Source organism: Elephantulus edwardii, unplaced genomic scaffold (genome assembly GCF_000299155.1).
Source record: "Elephantulus edwardii isolate Elephantulus edwardi_28Jun2011 unplaced genomic scaffold, EleEdw1.0 scaffold00045, whole genome shotgun sequence".
Classification (NCBI taxonomy): domain Eukaryota; kingdom Metazoa; phylum Chordata; class Mammalia; order Macroscelidea; family Macroscelididae; genus Elephantulus; species Elephantulus edwardii.
The window spans coordinates 15470361-15494160 of NW_006399795.1; the positions used below are offsets into that span (position 1 = coordinate 15470361).

General features: G+C 45.4%; 1 protein-coding gene across 1 annotated transcript in view; it reads left to right on the plus strand.

The window, feature by feature from the left end:
• Window positions 1–23800, plus strand: part of MORN1 (MORN repeat containing 1) — a 135407-nt gene that overhangs the window by 65127 nt on the left and 46480 nt on the right. The window contains exons 9-10 of the mRNA XM_006885931.1: window positions 9526–9649; window positions 11256–11428. Of these exons, the coding sequence (XP_006885993.1) occupies window positions 9526–9649; window positions 11256–11428 (297 nt within the window). The remainder of the gene's footprint in view (window positions 1–9525; window positions 9650–11255; window positions 11429–23800) is intronic.

Below are 23800 nucleotides of genomic sequence, written 5' to 3' on the forward strand. Positions count from 1 at the left end.
GTTGATTTTATGGCGTGAGATGTGGATCCTGCTTCAGTTTTCTGCAGGTAGTGGTCCAGTTTTGTCTGCACCATTTGTTAAAGAGGTTGTAGTTTTCCCCTTTGATAGGTCTGTTTCCTTGTCAAATATCAGTTGACCATAGATAGATGAGTTAATTTCTGTTCCATTGATCTATGTGCCTGTCATTGTATAAGTACCATGCCCTTTTGGTTATTACAGCTATGTAGTAGGTTTTGAGGTCAGGGAATGCTATGCCTCCCACTTTATTCTTGTTTTTCAGAAGTGCTTTGCTTATTCAGGGTCTCTTTCCTTGCCAAATATACTTGGTTATTGCCATTTCTATCTCTTTGAAAAATAAATTTGGTATCTGTATTGAGATTGCATTGAACATGTAGATTGCATTTGGTAGGATTGTAATTTTTACTATATTGAGTATTCCTATCCATGAACAGAGAACACTTTTCCATTTACTTAGGTCTTTTACTGTTTCTTGCAGAAGTGTTCTGTCATTTTCTTTGTACAGGTCTTTTAATGACCTACTCAATTTCTTCTTTTAAGATGGTCTGTTCAAGTGTTCTACATCTCTCTGTGTCAATCTCTGGATAGGGCATGAGTTTCAAGGAATTTGTCCATTTCTTCTAAGTTTTCAAATTTATAAGAGTATAACTTTTCATAATATTCCAAAACTATCAATTCAATTTCATCTGGTTTGGTTGTAATGACACTTATAATTTCTTAATAGAATCATTTGTTTCTTTTTTTAATCGTTTATTAAGTTTCCCAATGGTTTGTCAAGTTTATTGACCCTTTTGAAAAATCAGCTCCTGGTCTTACTGATGGTTTCACATGTTTTTCTGTTTTCTAGTTTATTGATTTCAACTCTTCTCTTTATAATTTCCTTTCTTCTAGAGGCTGTGGGGTTGGATTGTTGTGGGGCTTTTTAAATTTGATGTAGGTGTTGAATTAGATCATTAATTTTGCTTCTTTCTTCTTTTATTATGTATTTGCCTATTGCTATGAACCACCCCATGAGGACTGTCTTAGCTACATTTCAGAGATTTTGTTATGTTTATGTTCACTTTCATTTGTTTCAAAGCACTTTTTTAATTTGATTCTTTATTTCTTCTATAACTCAATTGTATTCTAGTAGGGTGTTATTTAGCTTCCACCTGGGTGATTTTATAAGTTTTATCCTCTTGTCATTAATTTCTATTTTATGGCATTGTGGTCTGAGAAGATGCTTTGTGTTATTTCAATGTGTTGTTTTGTTGTTGTTTTTTTAGTTCGTTGAGGCTTGGTTTGTGTTCTAATATATGATCAATTCTGGAGAATGTACCATGTGCATTTGAGAAGAAAGTGAATTGAGTTTTACTTGGATTCAGTACCCTGAATACATCCACAAGGTCAAGTTGGCTGATTGTACAGTTTAGATCCTCTACATCTTTGTTAAATTTGAGTTGACGTATTCTTTGTTGAGAGTGGAATGTTAAAAGTCTCCAATTAGCTCAAAATAGATAGCATGTGGTGCTATCTGTTTCTTCAATTCTGTTAACCGCTGGTTTATATATTTTGCAGGTCTATCTTTTGGTGCATGAATGTGGATTGTGTTTATGTCTTCTTGATCTATAGTGCCTTTAATCATTACATAGTGCCCTTCCTTATCATGATCAGAGATTAGTATTGCCACTCCTGCTTTTCTGTGTGTGCCATTTGCATGGTATTTTTCCCCCCATGATTTCAATTTTTTTCTAATTTTGAGTTTGTCTTTCTCCTCATTTCTGTGTGTGTGTCTGTATGCCCAAATCGATTGAAAATATTACAGCATCACAGACAGACTCAAATAGTTCCACGGGTGTTTTGAAATTCATCCCAAATGTGGGCTGAGTCACCTGCATGATGGAAAGACTGCCAAAGTTCCAGAGCTTCAGCATTTCTTCAGTATGAGGATCTACTTTAATGATCTCCTGCTCCAAGGCTGAAACTTCTGGTATGTAATTATCTCTTCTTTCTCTCTTTTCCTCTTGCAGCTGAATGGAGATGCCTCTCACAGGCCCTCTATGAACCTGTTTCATCAGATGTGTGACATAGCCTGCTATCTTGTTCCAGAGCTTCTTGCTGAGAACAGTGGTTATCTTCTGGTACACTTGCTTGTTGGTGTGGAAGTCATTACCCAGGCGTGTGTAGTGTTTCTCAGTGATGACGTAGGTCACCTTCTTCATGGTTTTGGTATGAACACAGCCCATATTGGTGAGTCCTTGGTGAAAGAACTCTCCTCTTTTCTTAGATGTGTCTCTCGTATACAACATATTGATGAGTTTGGGTTTTTAAATCCAACCTGCTACTCTTTTTGTCATAATTGGTGAATTTAGTACATTCACATTAAATGTGATTATTGACAGTCCAGGTTTTAATGTTGCCATTCTGCTGTGTTTCCTTTTCTCCTGTTTCTTGGTTACTATTGTCCATCCACTTTCCTTTGGAGTTTCTGTGTGAAGGACTTTCCTTAAAATTTCTTGTGGTTTTGGTGTTTTCACAAATTCTTATGTTCCTTCTTTTCTGCAAATGACCTAATTTCTTCTTTTTATATGGTGGACATCTTTGCTGGGTACAGAATCCTAGGCTGGCAGTTGTTTTCTTTCAACTTTCTGTATATGCCATCCCATTGTCTTCTTGCCTGCATGGTTTCTGCTAAGAAATCAGAACTTACTCTAGTTGTTTCTCTTTTGTAGGTCGCTCTCTGTTTTTCTCACACTGCTTTTACTAGTCTATTTTTATCCTTTATTTTGGAAAATTTGACTATCATATATCTTGATGGTTTTTTGGTGAGAGAGTCTACTCTATTTGGTGTTCACTGAGCTTTTTGGTGTTCTTATTTGCCTCTTCATCATAATGAAATTCATCTTTTTCTCAGATACTGTTCTTTGCTCTTACAACCACTCTTTGCGATATTAATATTGTCATTCTAGCTTTCCTTTTTAAAAAAATTTTTAATTGTAATGTTAATGAAAGTTTACAGAAAGTTGGACTTTTTTTCATTCATTCATTGTTACACATTTTCCTCCCTCCCCTCCCCTAGTTCGCTTTAAAAAAAATCATTGTAGCATAATTTCCTTCCTCCCCACAACCCCTCCCCCAGTGCACTTTGCTATGCACCTCTTATTCTGGACTGTTGTCATACAAATAATGCATAATCACATATTCCTTTTAAATGGTTCTTTCCTTCATCTGTTCCAATGCAATGTTCATTATCTATTGTCTCTTTTCTTAGTTTCCTCCCAACCCATATATCAGTCCTGTTTAATAACAGTGGCATTATGCAGCATTTGTCCTTTTGTGACTGAAATGTTTCACTCAGCATAATGTCCTCCAGGGTAACCCATGTTGTGTTATGTTTTATGAATTCCTTGTTTTTCAGTACTGCGTAGTATTCCATTGTGTGACTATACCACAGCTTCTCTATCCATTCATTTGTTGATGGGCACTTGGGTTGCTTCCATCACTTTGCTATTATGAACAAAGTAGCAATAAACATGGGTGTCCTATATATGTTTGGGTGGCAGTTCTTAGCTTTCTTTGAAGGGGCCCTGATTCCATAGTGCATTGTGTGTTGGGCTACTAATTGGAAGAAGGTCAGCAATTTGGATCCACCAGTTGCTCTATAGGAGAAAGATGACTCAGTTTATTCTCTTTAAGATTTATAGCTCTTTGTCGGATATGTCAAAGATGTCATGGTAAAATTAGTCAAAGAAAAGTCACACACCCATTAAAGTCACTGCCTAATCATCCCAAGTTCTGAACTCTCCAAACCCTTTGCCAGCATTTGTTGTTTGCTGTCTTATTGAACATTGCTGTTGTTGCTGGGGTGATTTCTTAGTATTGTTTTGATTTGTGATCATGGTATCTCCCCTGCCAGGTAAGTATTGTTATTTTGATTTGTATCTCTCCAATAGCTACCTTGAGTGTTTCTTCATGTGTTTGCTGGCCATCTGAATGTCTTCTCTGGGGAAATGTCTAATCTGCTTCCCATTTTGTAAATTGGGTTGCTTGTCTTTTTCTTGACGTGTTAGAGTTTTCTGTAAACTTTAGAAATTAGTCCCTTGACAGTTATGGTATTGCAAAATACTTTTTTTACTCCCCTCCCCACAGCCTGTGAGTTCTCTTTTTACTCTTTTGGAGAAGTCTCTTGAGGTACACAAGGCATTCATTTTTAGGAGGTCATGCAGCCTGGTGGTAAAGAGCTGTGCTCTCAACCCAAAAGCACATGGTTCGAATCCACCAGCTGTTCCACAAGAGAAAAATGGGCAATCTCCTCCATATGATTTAGTGCCTTGTAAAACCTGCCAGAGGGTCAGTTATGAGTGAATTCTGACTCAACGATATGCAACAACAGTGGCCTAGTGAGTAAGGAGTTGTGCTGCCAACCCAAAGACCTTGACCCATCCTGAGCCAGTATTAGCATATAATAGAAGGTTTGACTCTACCAGCTGCAGCACAGGAAAAAGATGCAGAAAGGAATCTAGCAATGAGTTAGCTTTAAAACCTCATTGCTAGGTATTCCCTCATAACCTTGAACTCTACTAAGAGCTTTCAGGTACCATTTGAGCATATGGCCTTTCAGAGGGCAGTCGACTAAAAGGGTGTGTTCCATGACGACCAAGCACCCAACCAGATAAATGCCAACTTGGCAGGAGAAACCTACTGCACATGTCCTGTGATGACCGAATAGCTAATAGCACAATAGAAAGATGTCCTCTTAGAGGCCAGTTGCATGTGTCTACTGATTTGCATAATCTCTCCTGAAAATGTTGAAGAAATATGAGCTCTTCCTTACACTCTTAGCTTCACCTAGAAATAACTCCTCAGAATGTTTTCTTACTGAGACAGATAAAGAAGCTGATACCCCCATCTCTTATATAGTAGCCTAAATAATAAAAATTCTACTTTTTTTCTCCACTTAAAAACAAAACAAAACAAAGAACAACAAACAAAACTCCCTCATTGCTGTTAACTCGGAACCAACTCATATCTGACCCTCCTGAGTTTTTTCCAGAGGCTGAAAATTTCTTGGGAGAAGATTGCCCATCTTTACCCCGGGGAGCAGATGGTGAATTCAAATAGACCAGATTTGAATTGGCAGCACAACTGCACGCCCACTAGGCCACCAGAAAGCCCTAGTGTAGTTTGTTGTTGCCGTTGTGTACCCTTTAGTTGGAACTGACACCCTCTAGCAAACTTTCAGAGGCACTAAATTGCATAGGAGGAGATGACTCATCTTTCTCCAGTGGAGCAGCTGGTGGATTTGAACCATGCACATTGGCATTGACAACACAATTCCTTACCACCAAGCCAATAGAACTCCCTAGTTTATTTAAATAAGCTAAAGTCTCGTTGTAAAAGCTTAGCTCATGAAACTTAGTTTAAATACAAATTTGGACTAAAGAAGTTTAGCTAAAGCTTAACTAAATTCAGTTTAGTTAGTTTAAATAAACTAAATTTAGTTTGTTGTGTTAAGTGCCATCGAGTTGAGTACAACCCATAGTAACCCTGTAAACAATTTTATCATCTTTGCTTCCAAGGAGCACTCTGGCTGCAAATTTCAAAAGTGGCTGCACTTTTGAAATTGAATTTAGTTCACCAATTTCACATATGTTATAAACTCTATAATACTGTGTCATTTTGTTTAAACAGTCACTCATATTTTAAAGCATATTTAATTGAAAGGGGAAAAAATCAAATCTGTTTGTCCACCTAGCTTACTTCATTCTTTTCTCCCAGATTCCCATCCGGTGTACTTGTCCTGTATGAAACATTCAATCTTTAACATCTTGCTCTTGGTGCAGATCTGCTTGCAATGAATTCTCTCAGTCCTTGAGTGTCTGAAAACATCTTGAATTCACTTTCATTTTTTTTAATGGACAGTTTCAGCACGTACAGATGTCTAGCTTTTCTTTCAGAGATGCTGTCCTGTTATCACTTGTGTTGTTTCTGACATGAAATTTGCCATCTTTTCTTTGTTTCTCTCTACCAGAAAAAAAATGTCCTTTTTCTCTGGCTGCTTTTAAGATTTTCTTTTTATCTCAGGCTCAGGGAAATTTTATTATGTCAGCCCCAGTGTCATTTCCTTCACGTTTCCTGTGGTTTGGGTTCATGAAGCTTTTTAAGTCTGTGGTGTGATTTATTATATTTTTTCAATGCAGGTTAATAGTTGGTATCAAATCTGAAACAGTCTGTCCAAATTTTTCTGTTGTAGTCTTTGGGTTATGGAAATGACACAGAAATCATTTTCTGTCATAGTCCTTCCCTCTTCTCCACCAGGGACCAACAACAGTTCATGTGCTAGGCTACTGAGAGCCTCTTTTCTTTTTCTCTTCTTTTAACCCTGCGTGACATTTTGGATAGTTCCTGTAGCCCTGTTTTTGAGTTCACAAACCATTCTTCCCACAATGGCTTATCTGCTGTCGATCCCATCCCGCGTTATTTTTATCTCAGATAGTGTTGCTTTCCTCTCTAGACACTCTGCTTGGTTCCTTTTCTGTCTTGCGGGTCTAACTCTTGAGTGTGTGGAAATGCAATTACACTCATCCCTTCCTGCTTACTCTAACATCTGTGTATGTTCTGAATCTGTTTCAATGGACTTACTCCTTTCCCTCATTATAGGTTAATACTTTCCTCCATTCCTCACATGCCTGGCCATCTTTAATTGGGTGCCAGACATTGTAAATCCTACCTTGTTGGGTAGTAGGTATTTTTGCATTCTTGTAAATATTTCTGAGCTTTGTTCTGGGGCACAGCCCAGTTACTTGGAGATAGCCTGATCCTTTCAGGTCTTATTTTTATGGTAAATGAGGCAGGTCTGGAGGAGTGCCCAGCCTAGGATTAATTATTCCCTGTTATGTTTCCCTGTATGTGCTTTAACTGGTGCCCCCTGAATTCAGAACTTCCCTGGGCTGACTGGTGGGCAGGAACACTGTACCCAGTTTGTGTGTGCCCCAGTTCCTACTTCCTTCAGTCCTAGCTAAAGGATCGATCTCTGGTCTCCTGTGGTTCCCTCACTCACTGCCCTGATCTGTGCTCTGCTTACTACATGTTGTTATGTGCCATTGAGTCAACTATTATTATTTAATAATAATCCTATGAAAAATAAACTGGAGTTGTATCTAGCTCCATTTTCACAATCTCTGCCACACTCAGGGCCTTTGCTGTAGTCATTGTGTCAATACATCTCTTTGATAGTTTCCTTCTCTTTTGCTGAACCTCCATCTGTCCCAACATGATGTCTTTTTCTAAGGACTGGCCACTCACAACAATATATCCTAAGTGTATGAGGGCAAGTTTCACCATCCTTGCCTCTAAGGAGCCCCTTGGTAAGGACAGACTTGTTTGTTCTTCTGACAGTCCATGGAATAGTCAATAGTCTTCACCAACTCTGCAATTCAAGCATTCAGTTAATTCACCATCAATTCTCTTCTGTTATTCCTCAATCATTGTCCAACTTTCTGATGCATATTAAACAATTGAAAATACTATGACTTGGATCAAGTTCACCGTACTCTTTAAATTGACATCCTTGCTCTTTAGAGCTTTAAAGATGTCCTTGACAGCAGGTTTTCCCAATGTAATGTGTCTTTTAATTTCTTGACTGCTGTTTCCATGAATGTTGATTGTATATCCAAGTGAAATGAAATCCTTGACAACTTCAGTCTTTTTCCACCTATCAAGATGTTGCCTGTTGGTCTGGTAGTGAGGAGTTTTGTTTTCTTGATGTTAGGATGTAATCTATATTGAAGGATGTAGTCTGATCTTCTTCAGCATGTGCTTCAAGTCTTTGAATAGATATGTTATTGTTACATACCAAGCTGGAGCTCACTGTGCAGTGAGTTTTCAGAAGCACTAAATCTCACAGAAGGAAATTTCCCATCATTCTCCCATGGAGCAGCTGGTGGATTCAAATCACTTAACCTTTATGTTAGCACTGCCATTCCTTACCTCTAAGCTACATATGAGGGAGTTCTAATGGCCTAGTGGTGAGAAGCTGTGCTACAATCCCAAAGGCATGTGGTTCAAGTCCACCAGATGCTCTGGGAAGATGGGCAATCTCCTCCCATACTATTTACTGCCTCTGTTGTGATTCAATGGCACACAACAACAACAACAAGCCACCTATTAGGGGACTCTGGGGCCTAGTGGTAAGAAGCTGTGCTGCAATCCCAAAGGCATACTGTTGTTGTGGTTGTTTGACACGGGAGGGTAAGTCAGTCACAGCTTTTCCATCCTGACCAGAGGCGAAAGTTGATGAAACCACAGCCAGTTTTTCGTACCATCTGCTGACTTCTCGGTTGGCAGTCAAGTGCTTAACGACTGTGCCACCAGGACTCTCTTTTCACACTGTATATGGAATCTTTTCTTTCCAAGTCAAAGGTGTTCTAGCATCTGCCCAGTGTGTCTCCTTTTCTAGACAGAGTGATAGAGGAGGCTTGGCGATGCTGTCCTTCACTGACAATGGCTATGGTGACCTCTCCTTTCCCACTGGCCCCTGACTCTCACAGAGTCTATATGGCTCCGTCAGGCTCTGAGGTTGGAGGGCCCAGGGCCCCACCAATCACCATCAGAAGCAGCCCCTGGAATTTCTCTGCTGTCGGCCTCAGTGGGAGCTCTTCTGGGCTCTGTTGTTTGGTCTGGGTGTCTTGAGTTTCCAACTGCACTCCACTTCTCTGTGTGTCTGGAAATGCCCCAAAGCTTGGCATCAACTCTCTGGTCTCAGGACCAGAACCTCCCTCCTCCTCCTTCCCCTTATGGGAATAGCTGTCCTATCCCTCTCTTGGTGCCCAAGTGCCCCTCATGCCACCCTGCATGTCTTTTCATTAGGTCCTCTGAACATGGCCACTTGCCCATGGGCTGGGAACCTAGCACCTCCATGGCCAGCAGTCACTGCTGCCACCTTCCTAACTCTTAGGGACAATGACAGTGGCGTCCATGCCTCAGGAGGCTGTCAAGCTGCAGGGGCAGAAGTGACCAGGTTGGGTCCTGCCCCTGATAAGCAGACTCTGGAGGGATGTGGGGGTCCACTCAGTAGCGTTTCCTGTGCGTAGATGGCACACCTGGGACAGCTCAGTGGGACACAGCTCTTCAAAAAGGTCAAGATGGGAGATGGGTAAGAAGTGACAATATCACCAGGCTGAGTTGCACTGTGACCAACTTGATGCCATGAGTGGTAAGATCTGCCAGCTCAGGTTGGTCAGGGGAGAGACTGGCAGTCAATGCAGTTGATGGGCGGGACAGAAGACAGCACTGGGGTCTGAAACTCAGAACTGGGGAGCTGGGGAACGAGGACCAGGTGAAAGCCCTTCCCAGTGACTGTTGAGAGCAACTGACCATTGAGGCTGAGCCCGGGGCCAGGGTCTGTGAAACTTCCAAGTCTCCACCCTGGGCCAGCCTGGGCTTCTAGGGTGAGGGGTCAGAGCCGCCACGCCTGCTGTCCCCCCTCGGCCTGGCCCAAGCGGGTTGTTCTCTCTCTCTCTTGGGAAGGTGAGGCAGGCCGCGTCCTGAGCGTGTCCGCGGCCGTCCGGTACGTGCAGCTCCCGGCCTACTCCAAGCTCAGCTTCTTCAGGGTGGACACACAGGACAGAGAGACGCCCATCGCGACGCCATTGTGAGTGGTCACGGGGGTGGCAGGGGGAGCATGTGGGCCCCCTTTGAACAGAAAGGAAGAACGACCCAGAAGGCTGCTCTCCCCGGGCCTTCCCTCTCCCACGTGGCCGCGTGACTCACCTTGGCAGCAAAGTGAGAGTGGGTGGCGCGTGTCCCCTCCCCGTGTGTGACTCGCCATGGCCGGTATCCTGCCCTGACCCTCGGGAAGCACGTGTTCAGGTGGAGCTGCCCAGCCGAGGCCCCAGCAACTCCAGCGGCCAGGCGCCTGCCCCCTCCACCTCCTCCGCCCCCTCCACGTCCCCAGCCGCTGCCTCTCGCCCCCTGCTTTTCCATGTTCCCTCCCCTTCTGCCTCCCTCCCTGCCTCCTCCTCTCTTCCACTTCCCCCTACTTTTCCATGCTCCCTGCCTTCCTCCCTCCCCCTCCCTTGTTTCTTTGCCGCCCCCTCCCTTCCTTTTTTCCCAGAGAAGCCTTTTTTTTTTCATCATTTTCCACAGAATTTAGGAGAGGTTTTAGAAATGCTTTTACAGCGCATCTGTCTTCACCATCTAGTTGTTTCTGTCAAGCATGCGCTGGTCACCTCACCTAAATGGGGGACCTAGAGCTGGATTTGGTCCTCCTGCCCTGTCCTCAGTCCTGCCCTCAGCCTCTCTGGCCACCAGCATCGGCGGCGTGCGGCCAGCATACTGCTTCCTGATGATTGCATGGGGAAGTCCTTAGAACGATCTGGAAGTTCTTCTCAAGTTCAATTTCTTCCTCAGCTGAGTTCATTTTGGACTCATTTAATGGAGCCCAAACCAGTTATCCTGTATGTGTAAGACTCAGATAAAACCAGCTCCATCAGATGTTCAAGGACTGTGGCTTTTTAGATGAACATTGCCAGGTCTTTCTTCCAAGGTGCTTCTGTGTGGGCTCAAACCTCCAAACTTTTCTCTAACAGCTGAGCGCACTGACAGTCGGCACCACTAAGGGACCCCTGGGCCCGCTAAGAGCGCTTCCTCCTTCATCCGAAGCAACAGACTGTCTGGGTTGTGATTCCTAGGATAGCTGATGCTGGTTCTGAGGAAACGCTTCAGAATCTTGACCCTTGGCCAGCTCTCAACTTCCAGACTGGAGCCCAGTCAGAGGCAGAAGGCAGGGCCTGGGCCACAGGTCACCTGAGAGAAGCCAGGCTCCACCCTCTACCCTTTGACCTTTATTTCTAACCCTCAAGGCTGAATCAGCAATTGCTCTTAACAGTGGCACAGCCAGTGTGATGCTGGAGCTCTGAGCCCTCTGTGCAGTACAAGGCCCTGTCCATGGCCTGTTCAGAGCTCAGCCCTGCTGGCCATTGGACACGCATAGTGGGTTTCAGAATTAATGACAGCAACAGTACTTTTTAGCAGTTCTTTGTATACCCACTGTGAACCCTTCTCTCTTCCTGGGTCTCAGGGTGATGGCCGTGGGGTGTCTTTGCTAGATAGTGCACGTCCCAAAGTCACATGACCCCAGAAAAGTCAGAGTGGCCACTTCACCCTGACATGTTGGGGTGTCAGCCCCCGGGCCACTATCCCTCCACCCATATGGGATTCCAGGATGGGTAGAGACCAGCTCCTGTTTCTCTTCACAGTGGATTTGAGTGCATCTCCTACCCTCTGTCAAGGCCTGGATCTGGAGGGCCAGAGCTCAGGACAGCAGTGGACGGGGCTGGAGCTGACTCGCCACTCCCCACAGCTGCCGTGGAGCCAGCATCAGCGTGGGGTGCCCTGCAGGGCAGAGGAGACAGCCCCTACGACCCACCGGGTGAGTGGACGTGGTGGCTCATGGAGGCTAGGCTCGGACATAGGTGGGCAGCAAGGGCCCCAGACCTGGATAGAGAAAAAACAAAGCTGTCCCCTGAGAGCCAGGCTCTGCACTCAGGGTCTGGGAAGATGGAAAGTACCTGAACGAGCAAGTGTGACAGAAAGCAAGTAAGCGGGCCTTGGTTAAAGAGCAGGTGAAGGTTGTGTGGCGCAATGGTTAAACACTCGGCTGCTAACTGAGAGGTCAGTGGTTCAAACCCACCAGTCTCTACTGCTTATGGAAGCTGTCTGTTTGCATAGAAGTACAGCTCTTTGCATAAAACTCTATTGCCCTGTGGGCAGTTCCACTCTGTGCAATAGGGGTCCTGAGTCAGAACTGATTAGATGCTACTGAGTTTGGGATTTTTGGTTTGGGGGCTGTGTTGGTGTCCAGGGACGTGAAGCGCACTGAGGTCTGTGTGGGGCCATGCAGGGTCCTGGGAGTGTTGGGTGTGTTTCCATGAGTGACCATGTGAAGTCGGTTGGTGCTTTGTCCACTCTGAGAATCTCAGGTCCTTTGCAACTCGGTCAGGCTGTAGCCACGTCTAGACAGCAGCAAGCCCAGCAAGGTCACTGTCACTCCTGCAGCCTGTGGTCAGCCTGAGCACAAACACCCTGGCTCCACCATCTTCTGACCCTCCAGGTGCTCTGCCTGGTCACATACGTGTGGCACAGATTCTAGATTATTCCATCTGAACACAGCCTCCGCCCATCAGCTCCAAGCACGTGGAGGGCCAGTCCTCAGTGGGGTCCGGTCAGCAGTTCCTCTGGTGGACTCAGCGCTGGGCCCGGCTTCTCTATAAGGCACAAGCCTCTCCTTACCCTGACTGTTCCAGTACTGCCACGTGAGCCAGGCGCTGAGACTCAGGAGTTGAATCAGAGTTTAATCACTGCCATTATTGTGCTCGGGGATATGAAATGCTCCCTTTGTAAATACGTGGTTGGCATCTTAATGTGAGGAACAACCTTGATGAGCAATTAAGGTGGCAGAGGCATCAGTACCCTGCGTCACTCCACGGTGAGGAGCTCCAGGGAAGATGGAGTTCACAGGTGGGTCCCTGCAGTCGGCTTTGGGCACCCCAGGAGGTCACATCTGATCCTCCCAGAAAGGACAAGGGGTTTACGATGTCATGACCAGAAGCTGGCCAGTTCCCCCCAGGATGTGTTTCAGGGCATGGCGTCCTCCACAGCTGACTGGAACAGATTCGGTGATGACAGCCGGCCGTGCGCTGCCCTCTGCCGCACAGAGTGACCCTGGCTGAGGTGCAGGTGGGGTCAGGGGCTGCAGGGCTCCTGGGATGGGCTGTGCTGAGTTACTGTCCATGTGACGTCCGGACAGGACTGAGGGGGTGGCTGATCTTTGAGGGAGAAATGCCATGCACATGCTCCTACGTCATCAGGAGCACGCTCACGGGACAGTGCTTCCCCGGTCCCCTGAGTGGTCCACTGCACCTGCTCCCAGGACACCAGGGTCCTGCTAGGGCTCCAGGCGAACCCTAAAGTCCCCACAAGTGACTTTATAAGCACAGTACAGCCAGTGCACTCTAAGACCCAGGAGTGACCCCTTCTTTCCTCTTCCAGGCCCACATCTCCCCTGTGGCCCCTCCATGGAGCTGGGCAGCCCCTGGGAACTCAGCTCTTCTCCGCACTCCCACCTCTGCCTCTCCTGGCTCTTTATCTCTAGGGGAGGGGTCCCTGGGACTGCCATAGGGCAGAGCAAGGACTCCTGGGAGGACCACACTTCTCCCTCAGATGGCCCAGCTCTTACTAAGCCCAGGGCCCCTAGGCTGTCTCCCTCAACCTTGGGCCACCCCCTTGGGCCACATGCTCTCACAGTGGCAGTGTCTACCTGTCCACATGTGATGCCCTCTTGGCCCCCTATTGGCCATGTCCACCGTCTGGTAGTTTGCCTGAGGTCAAGGTCTCTGAGAGACAAAGTTTGTTGCTTGGTGCACAGTGTTTTCTCAGCCCTCAGGGGGACCAAAGAAATGGACGATTGTGGGTTCATACTCTACCCTAGACTCACGACCAGACTGTGAGGCCAGCGTGGGGTCAGCAGGGATGGGAGGGTCAGTGGGGAGCGTGGGGTATGTGGGGCACGACAGAGTCATCAGGGCAGGATGGGGTCAGTGGGGCCAGACAGGGTCAGCGAAGCCGGACAGGGTCAGCAGGGCAGGGCTGGGTCAGCAGGACGAGACATGTATGACTACCATGTTATCCTTGAGGTGGCGTCCTCATTCTCACAACTGAAGTTGGAGAGAGCAGAACCCGATGCAGGCCCCCTGCCCAGAGCCCGCCTCTGGAGGATGACTCTGCAGATGACAGTCATAGAATGACAGCAATGGCCAAACTGTGAACTCTTCTCCTCAAAGGTCAGACATGCCCGGTCTCTAGAGGGGACGAGAGGTGGTACCGTGGTCTCTCCTTGTGGGGGCTGCAGGTCCAGCCACAGCCAGGACCTCTCAGCTTCACTGGAGTCAGGCAGTCATCGGGGGCTGGGCTCAGGTCTGAAGGAAGCACCATTGGCCAAGACCCACACACCCTCTTGCCACTTTCCCTGCAGGTTAGAGAAGGAAGGGCTGTTCTGTGGTGTCAGCAGAGGAGAGCATGAATCTCCAGGTGGAATACCTGTGGGTATCAGGGCCTCTTGTTTGGGGAGGCTTCCAGGCCGAATAGCTCGAGTTTCGACTGAGGTCATCCCCAGGTGCCAGGTGTTTTAGTTGCCCTCCCTGCCCTCTGACCTGGGGTCAACCTCCAGACCTCCCCACAGGGTGGCTTGGGTCACCCTCTACTGGGTTAGCACCTCCTTGGGCCATAACACAGGGCTCAAGTGCACAAACCTTTTCTAAGGCTCTCCTGCCTCAGCTTTGAGGACACACCAGAGTCACTTCAGGGTGGTTTTGAGGGACATGCTTGTACATGAACAGCTCCGAGTGAACCTTGATGTTCTGCAGCTGGTGCCCAGCTCCACAGGCCCCCAGCAGCCTTCCTGGTGCTTCCACACCTCTGGCCCAGCCAGGGGGACCTGCCATACTGGGGGCCCTGCCCAGCTGTAAGAGGTGGGGTGCTGGCCCTTGTTCTCATGAGACAGGACTGGATCAGCTGACCCCTTCTGGAAAGTATTCCATGGAACTGTCTGCCCATCTCACAGCCCATGCATCTGCTGGGCTGGACTCAGACGTGACCAAGTGGGTCTCTTTTCAGGCAGTGACCACTAGGTGACAAGTTCTGGGGCCATGGCAGCCCAAGGTTCCTCCACCGAGCAGGATTGGTCTCTACTCCCTTAGGAGGAGGAGTTGCCATAGCAACTGGATCATTAGCGCCCTGAGACACCAAGCTGGGTACCCTTGACATACTCTTGAGAAGTAACAATGAAGTAACAACCTCCCGAAGGCGCTTTGTGTGAGCTGTGAGGCAGAGCTCCTACCGCTGTGGCACACAGCCCAGGCCTGCAGGACTGTGGGGCTGGAGGACTCAAAGGGGACACAAGAGGGGTGGGCTCTTTTCTTCTTTTTTCCAGTTTCCATCTTTTCTTCTTTCACCGTGTCTGCAGTTACACAAACACCACCAGTTTATAGAACTTGCATTTACTGATGCCCAGAATGGAGGCTAACAGTCCAAATTAGGCCTTGTCTTGTCACTTCCTTCCTCGTCAGGCACACCCCCCACTCCCACCTCCCTCCCCCCCCACCCCCGCCCTGGGTTCCTTGTTCCTTTGGTGATCCACACCCGTCTGTCTTCTCAGCAGTACAGTATATGCTGGTATTTTAAAAACTCCTTGTGATTAGGTTTTGGACCCACCCTGCAGGATGTGGCTCATTAACATAACAAGGAAAACCCTCCCCGCAAACAGGCTCGTGATGTGACCACCTACACTGGGGTCAGGATTCTAAACCATGTTTTGTTGATATGTCATCATCCAACCCACAACAGACCACACCACAATTTCACTTAAAACAGGTCAGCTGATTTATGGCTTTAAAACTCTGATTCATTCAAATCATTAGTCCCATTTGTCTATGTCAACTTTCAAATGAACTTCCCCACCATCTCTCATTGAAATTCTCTCCCCTACGGGGGTCCTCAGAAGGCCACTGTGAGACCAGGGACTCCTTCCCATTGTGTCTCAGCCATTACCATCTGCCACACACACACACACACACACAATCTGCTCCAGGTCAAGAACCCTCTGGTAGTTTGACTTCCTTAGGAGGGCAATGACTGTTCTGTTGTGACTAGGCTCAAATCCATCAGTAGCTCCTCAGAAGAAAGGTGGGTAACCTCCTCGCACACAATGAACAGCCTCAGAAACCCTGGGGAGTCAGCTATGAGTAGGTTCCCACTCACCAGCAGTGAGGTTTCGAGGTGTGTGCAAGACAAGGTGCCTTGTTCAATCATAACATCTTAGAAAGAGGGCAGCTACAGCCTCGTGGTCAAGAAGCCCCAGGGGGTCAGAGCAGAACTGGGAGAGGCCTCTGTGTCAGGCATGTGATCTGTTGGTCTGTGAGCTGTCACCCCACCCACTATCTGAAGTATGACAGGAGCCAGGAAGAAGACTCCAACTGCTCCCATGGCTCCACCTGGCTACAAGGACGTCTAGGTATGCAGATCTGGGCCTGGACAGACCATGTCCGATAGTGCCTGGAGACCCTGGGACTGAGTAAACGAGGCAGTGCCCAAGGGGATCCTGCAGTGAGAGCCCCTGGGAGCTAAAGTAAGCCGTTCCTCCCTCCCCTCTTCTTTCTCCTACTGCTGCTAATACTACTATTTCTTATCCCACTGTATCATCTTCCCGTTTCTGCAAGCAGGATTGTGTCATCTGCATAACACAAGTTGTCAATGAGTCTTCCTCTAATCCTGATGCCACATTTTCCTTCACATAATCCATCTTCATGAACCATTTTGGGCTCAGCCTATTGTATTCAATCTATAGATTAAATAGGTATGAAGAAAGGATAGAAGCCTGGTGCACACCTTTCCTGATTTTAAACCAAGCAGTGTTCCTTTGTTCTGTTCAGACAACTGCTGCTTGATACTGTAGAGGTTCCTCTAGCAGATACTAAAGAAGATTTAAGCCACTTACTGCAGAAGATCAAAGACGACAGTCTCCAACTGGATTGTATCTCAACATCAAGAAAGCAAAAATCCTCACCACTGGATCAATCAATGATAGATGGAGAAAAGGCTGGAGTTGGCAAAGATTTCATTTAACTTGAAACCGCAGTCAACACCCTTGGGACCAGCAGTCAAGAAATCAGGAAGACCTGCTGCCTTGGGGAAATCGGCTGTCAAAGACCTCTCCAAGGTGCTGAGGAGCAGCGATGTCAATTTAAAGACTATGGTACATCCCATGGTCTTTTCAATTGCTTCCTGTGCATCTGAAAACTGAACAGTGCATAAAGATGACAGAAGAAGTGATGCCTATGAATTGTAGAGTTGGAGAAAAGTATTGAATATTCTACTTGCTGCCAAAAGGACAAACTGGAAGGAAGTGCAACCAACGTGCTCCTTAGAGGCAAAGGTTTCAGCATGACCAGGACAGTGAGAATGGTGCAGGATACAAGGTTGAGATCTGTCACTCATAGGGTGTCTCCGAGTCATAGTTAACTCATCAGCCCTTAACAACGACCCCTTCTACTTCTACTGATACTGCTAGATCTTCTCTTCTGCTGCCCCACCCACTACTATTACCTTTACTGCTTCGGCTGCTGCTATTTATCCTTTCTTTATCAGTAAAATGCCTTATTATATGGGCTTAAGCTGGTGGGTGGGGGGGAGACAAACAGAAGACTTCAAAGGGCAGCCCAAGAGGGCAAAGCAAAGTATTATAATGGAGTGTGCAAAGAGCTGGCGCATGAGAATAAAAAAGGAAGAACACGCTTGGCATTTCTCAAGTTGGAAGAACTGAAAAACAAATTCAAGCCTCCAGTTGCAATACTGAGAGACATTATGGGAAAATCTTGAATCCTTCAGGAAGCATTAAAAAAAAAAAAAAAGAATGAATACACAGAGTCACTTTACCAAAAATAATTGGTCAACATGGAAATATTTCAGGAAGCAGCATATGATTAAGAGCCAATGGTGACAAGGGAAGAAGTTCAAGTAGCATTGAAAGCACTGACAAAAATAAGACCCCAGAAATCGATGGAATACCAGCTGACATGTTTCAACCAACAGATGCAGCTCTGGGCGTGCTCACTAGTCTATGCCAGGAAATTTGGAAGATAGCCACCTGGCCAACTGACTGGAAGAGATCCGTATTTGTTCCCTTTTCCAAGAAAGGTAATCTAACAGATTGTTGAAATTATTTAACAATGAAACTAGTATTACATGCAAGCAAAGTATTGCTGAAGATCACCCAAAAATTACTAGATGAGTACATTGACAGAGAACTGCCGGAGTTCAAGTTGGATTCAGAAGAGGTCATAGCACCAAGGATATCATTGCTAGTGTCAGATGGATCCTAGCTGAAAGCAAAGAATAACAGAAGAATTTCTATTTGTGCTTTATGGATGATGCAAAGACATTTGATTGTATGGATCATAACAATTATTACTAACATTAAGAAAAATGGGAATCCCAGAATTCTTAATTAGGCTTATACAAAATCTATATCTAGATAAAAAAACTATTATGCAAACAGATCAAGGGAACACTACGTGGTTTAACATCAAGAAAAGTATGTGTCAGGGCTGTATCCTTTCTCTATTCAATTTGTATGTTGAGCAAATAATGCAAGAAGCTGGACTTTATGAAGAACAATGTGGCATTAAGACTGGAGAAAAACTTATCATCAAACTTTTGGTGGGGCATGTGTTTATTTGTATTGTTTTGTCCTTCTATTTTTTAAATTTTTATGAATTTTAATGAATGTTTACAGAGATTTTGGATTTTGGTTCATTCATTGTTGCATTTTTCTCCCTGCCCACCCCTCACCCCAGTTCGCTCTTTGAAATGTAAAAGAAAAATTCTTTCATTGGTATACAACGCCCCCACCCCATACACTCTACTATGTAGCCTTAATTCTGGACTCTTGTCATGACCATAATATGTAATCATATATCGCTTTTAAACTGTTCTCTCCCTCATTTGTTTCCATGCAGTATACATAATTTATCCAATTTTTCTCAGTCTCACCCCAACCCTGATGTCAGTCCCGTTCTACAACAGTAGCACTATGCAGTATTTGTCCTTTTGTGACTGAGATATTTCACTCAGCATAGCAGATGACACAATTTTGTTTGCTGAAAATGAGGAGAATCTGAGGTGCTTGCTGCAGAAGGTCAAGGACTACAGCCTTCAATATGGATTACATCTCAACATCAAGAAAACAAAAATCCTCACCACTGAGCCATTAGGTGAAATCGTGTGGGATAGATAATTTGTCAACAATTTCCTCTTACTTGGATCTACAATCAACAACCTTGGAACCAGCAGATCAGGAGATGACTAGCATTGAGAAAGTCTGCTGTCAGGGACTTCTCCAAAGTCCTGAAGAGCAATGATAACAGTTTCATTGTTCATCTGTTTGTTTTCCTAGCAGTCCATGGTATTCTCAATACTCTTCTCCAGCACCACAGCTCAAAGGCATCAATTCTCCTTCTATCCTCCTTGGTCATTGTCCAACTCTCTGATGCATAACAAGTGATTGCGAAGACCATGGCCTGTATCAGACGCACCTTAGTCTCCAGAGAGACACCATTGCTCTTCAGTACTTTGGAGAGGTCCCTAACAGCAGACTTCCCCATGACAATGCGCCTTTTAATTTCCTGGCTGCTGGTGCCAAGACTGTTGACTGTGGAGCCAATGATGAGAGTTTAAAGATGCACCTGATTCAATCACCTGTTATGCATTTGAGAAGTGGACAATGACTAAGGATGACAGAAGAACTGAAGTTTTGGTGCTGTGGTGCTGGAGATGAGATCTGAATATCCCCTGGAGTGCTAAAGAACAAACAGATGTGTCTCCGAGAAGGTGCAGCCAGAGTGTATCTTTGGAGGCAGGGACGGTGGAGTTTCATCTCACAGACTTTGGGCATGTTATTTGGAGAGGCTGTTTCTTGGAGGGAGACATCATCCTTGGAAAGGTGGAGGGTCAGTGAAAGAGAGGAAGACCCTCCGCAGTGACTGCAGCCATGGTCTCCAGTGTGTTGGGGGCAATAAGGATGGTGCAGGACAGGTCAGGGTTCAGATGTAGGGCTGCTAGGATCCTCCATGACTCAATGGCACCAAAAACCACAACAGCAGGGGGATTGTTGTTGTTGTTAGGTGCCGTGGAGTTGAGTAGCACTCGTAGTAATCCTATAAACAAAAGATCTGAACCCTGCTCTATTCTATGCCGTCCTCACACTTCTTGACACACAAGAGCCCATTGCAGCAGTCACCATGTCAACCCACCTGGCTGAGGGTCTTCCTCTCCTTCATCGACCCTCCACCCTTCCCACCATCCTGTCTTCTCCAAGGAATAGCCCCTCCCAGTAACATGATAGACATTTTTAATTTTTTTCTTTATCCATTATACTAAAAGAAAGAATAAACTGTCATATTATAAGGGAGATACCACAGGGGAAATAAGTCAGGAATCATCTTCTTACAAGAGTTCATTTTCATACTCTTAAAACAAAAAAGAAAGAAAGAAAGCTAAAAGAAGCATGCTCTCCCTGTAAGCTCGCCCTGCCCATCAGCAGCGTAGTGTCTTCACATGTGCCTTCCTGTCAGCTCCCAGTCGGGTGTTTCCACTCCCTTTGCTGAGGGTGGTGCCCCTAGAGGCCAGCCGCTTAGCCTGCAGAATCAGGGGCACTGGTTGTGTGGATTCCAGCCACATTCCCTGCTTCTGCAAGTACCTGGGGAGGTGACTGAGAGTGGCAATATTGGCGAGGACCCAAGATTAGGACTATTGACAGCAACTATTATAGGTTGAGTTGTGTACCCCAAAAAGATGAGTTGAAGTCCTAACTTGTGAACATGAACCTCTTTGGAAAGAGGACCTTTGAGGATGTCATTAGTTGTGAATGAAATCCTGAAAAAAAGAGATAAGAGACACGCAGCAGGATGAGACGTTGTGTGAGTGGAGACAGAGACTGAGGTGATGTGTCTACGAGCCAGGACATACTCAGGGGGCTCCCAGAGGCCAGGAAAGATGAGGGAGGATCCCCAAAAGCCTTCTCAGAGAGCACAGCCTTCCGGGGTTCAGATTTCTCCTGATCTTCAGAACTATGAGAGAGTGGATGTCTGTGGTTTTCAACCCCCCAGCTTGTGGCTTCATTGCAGCAGCCCACAAGGCTGTCACTGTGCTCATTTGGAAATCTCCAGAAACATCCACTCAAGGGGCCCAGCCAACAGGTGGAATCTTCCAAGGCAATTCAGTGTCAGTCCTAAAACAGATCTGGACCTGAGAACCTTCTTAGCGATACTCCTTAATGAAGCCACCTGTGATGGCTTTTCAGGCAGGTGGTCACTAAAACGTGGACTTCCTGGTCAGAAGCTCCAGTCTGGATTTCCATCCCCCTCAAGCCATAGGAGCTGCTAGGTGTCTGGCAGTGGTCAGGACTGTGGCATGACCAGAGGCAAGGGCCCTGCTCATTGAGACTGACACTGGATGGAAGCCCTTGAACTTGCCAGGAGCAGTTCTCGCTTTGTTTCTACTCCAGATGACTAAAACTGGGTCCTACATCTCTGCACCCCACTGCCATTGAATAGACTCTTGCTTGTAGCGACCCTGTAGGGTTCCCAAGGCTGTAAATCTTTATAAAAGCAGATTGCCAAAACAACTATGAGATTATCATCTCACCTCAGTAACGATAGGAAAGTTTAACAGAGCAGCAATCAGCAAATGCTGGTGAGGTTGTAGAGAAATTGGAACTATATTCACTACTGGTGGGAGTGTAATAGTACAACCACTATGGAAGGTAGTGTGGTGCTTTCTAAAAAAATTAAAAATAGAAATAGTATTTGACTCAGCAATACTACAACTGGGAATATGTGCTCAAGAAACAAGAATTGCCTTCCAAACAGATATATGCACACCTGTGTTTATTAATGCGTTATTTACAGTAGCAAAGAGATGGAAGCAATTCAACCCAAGTTCCTATCAACAAATGAATGGATAGAAAAATTATGGTATGTTCACAATGGAATACTATGCAGCACTGAAAAACAAGGAGCTCATAAAACATTGTACAATATGGGGGATCCTGCAGGACATTATACTGAGTGAAATGTCTCGGTCACAAAAGGACAAATACTGCATAGCACCACTGTTATAAAGCAGGTTTGACATGGGAGATTGGGAGGAGAATAGGATAAGAGTGGATAGATAATGAACATTGCACTGGAACAGATAAGGAAAAGAACTGTTTAAAAGGAATATATGATTAGTCATTATACATACTGCAATAGCCCAGAATAAGAGGTACATTGCAAAGAAGATGGGAATGGGGGTAGCGAGGGAGGTAATTGTGCAACAATGAATGAATATTTTAAAAACAGAAAAAGTGAACTTGGGGAGGAGGAAGGGAGGGAAATGGGGTAAAAATGTGCAACAATGAATGAATGAAAATCTAACTTTCCTGTAAACGTTCACTAAAATTACAATTAAAATAAAAAATATTGCTTAAAAAAATAAAGCAGATTGCCTCATCTTCTCTCAAGGAGCAGCTGGTGGATTTGAACCATGAACGTTTCAGTTTTCAGCCCACTGCTTAATTCAATGAGCTACCAAGTTTCCTACTTTTAGCTCAGTCCTGGGAAGGTTGCATACTCAGGGTGAAGTTTGACTACCTTTGAACAGTAGAGTAGCTTGGGCATCTCTCCCAGTAAGAGGCACTTGGGCCGTCGCCGTTTGCTGACTTTACCATCACCAGAGACTCCAATTCCTGCTTCCTCTTGTGCCGCTCTGCCATCCTTCACGTGCCACCTGATGGGACACGCTGGCTTCATGAGCTCCAGTCATCACACCAATGTAACAGCGACCAGGAAGGAGAAAGCATGAGGAGCAGGGTGTGTGGGGGACCCTTCTCTTCAAAGAAGCTTTTGAGAAGCTTCCTAACACACCCACTGCGCCTTCTGTCTCATTGGCCAGAACGTGGAGGTGGTGGTTGTGTGCCGTCAAGTTGATTCACCCACAGTGGCCCTGTATGACAGACTAGAGCTGCCCCTAGTGTTCCCTTCCTACGTTTTCTCTTTTCTTTCTCCTCCTCTTTATTGTGATTTCAACAAAAGTTTATAGAAAAGTTGGATTTTCCATTCATTCATTGTTGCACATTTCCCTCCCTACCCCCAAGTTCGCTTTTTTAAAAAAAATTTGTTTATTGTGTAATTTCCTCCCTCCTACCACCCCTCCCCCAGTCCACTTTGCTGTGCACCTCTTATTCTGGACTGTTGTCATGCAAATAATGCCTAATCATATATTCCTTTTAAAACATTCTTCCCTTCATCTGTTCCAATGCAGTGTTCATTATCTATTCCCCTCTTTTCTTAGTTTCCTCCCAATCCCCATGTCAGTCCTGTTTTATAATAGTGGCATTATATGGTATTTGTCCTTTTGTGACTGAGATGTTTCACTCAGTATAATGTCCTCCAAGGTCATCCATGTGTAATGTTTTATAAGTTCCTTGTTTTTCAGTGCTGCATAGTATTCCGTTGTGTGAATATAACATAGTTTTTCTACCCATTCATTTGTTGATGGGCACTTGAGTTACTACCAGCTGTTTGCTATTGTGTATAACACAGCAGTAAACATGGGTGTGCATATATCTGTTTGGGTGGCAGCTGTTGTGGTTTCAGGGTATGTTCCTATTAGTGGAATTGATGGGTCAAATAGTAATTCTATTTCAACTTTCTGAGAAAGCGCCAGACCACCTTCCATAGTGGTTGCACCATTTTACACTCCTACCAACAGTGAATATGGGTTCCACTTTCTCCACAACCTCGCCAGCATTTGTTGTTTGCTGCTTTGTTGACCTTTGTTATTGTTACTGGAGTGAGATATCTCATGGTTGTTTTGATTTGCATCTCTCTTAGAGCTCGGGATTTTGAACATTTCTTCATGTGTTTGTTCGCTATCTGAATGTCTTCTTTGGTGAAGTATCTGTTTTGCGATTGGATTGTTTACCTTTTTCTTGTTGAGGTCCTGGCATATTCTAGAAATTTTAGGTATGAATCCCTTATCAGTTATATCATTACCAAATATTTTTTCCCAGTCTGTGGGTTTCCTTTTTACCCTGTTGGAGAAGTTTCTTGATGTGCATAGGGATTTAATTCTTTTTTTAAATTAAATTTTATTAGTTTTAATGAACATTTACAGGGATTTTGGGTTTTCATTCCTTCATTGCTGC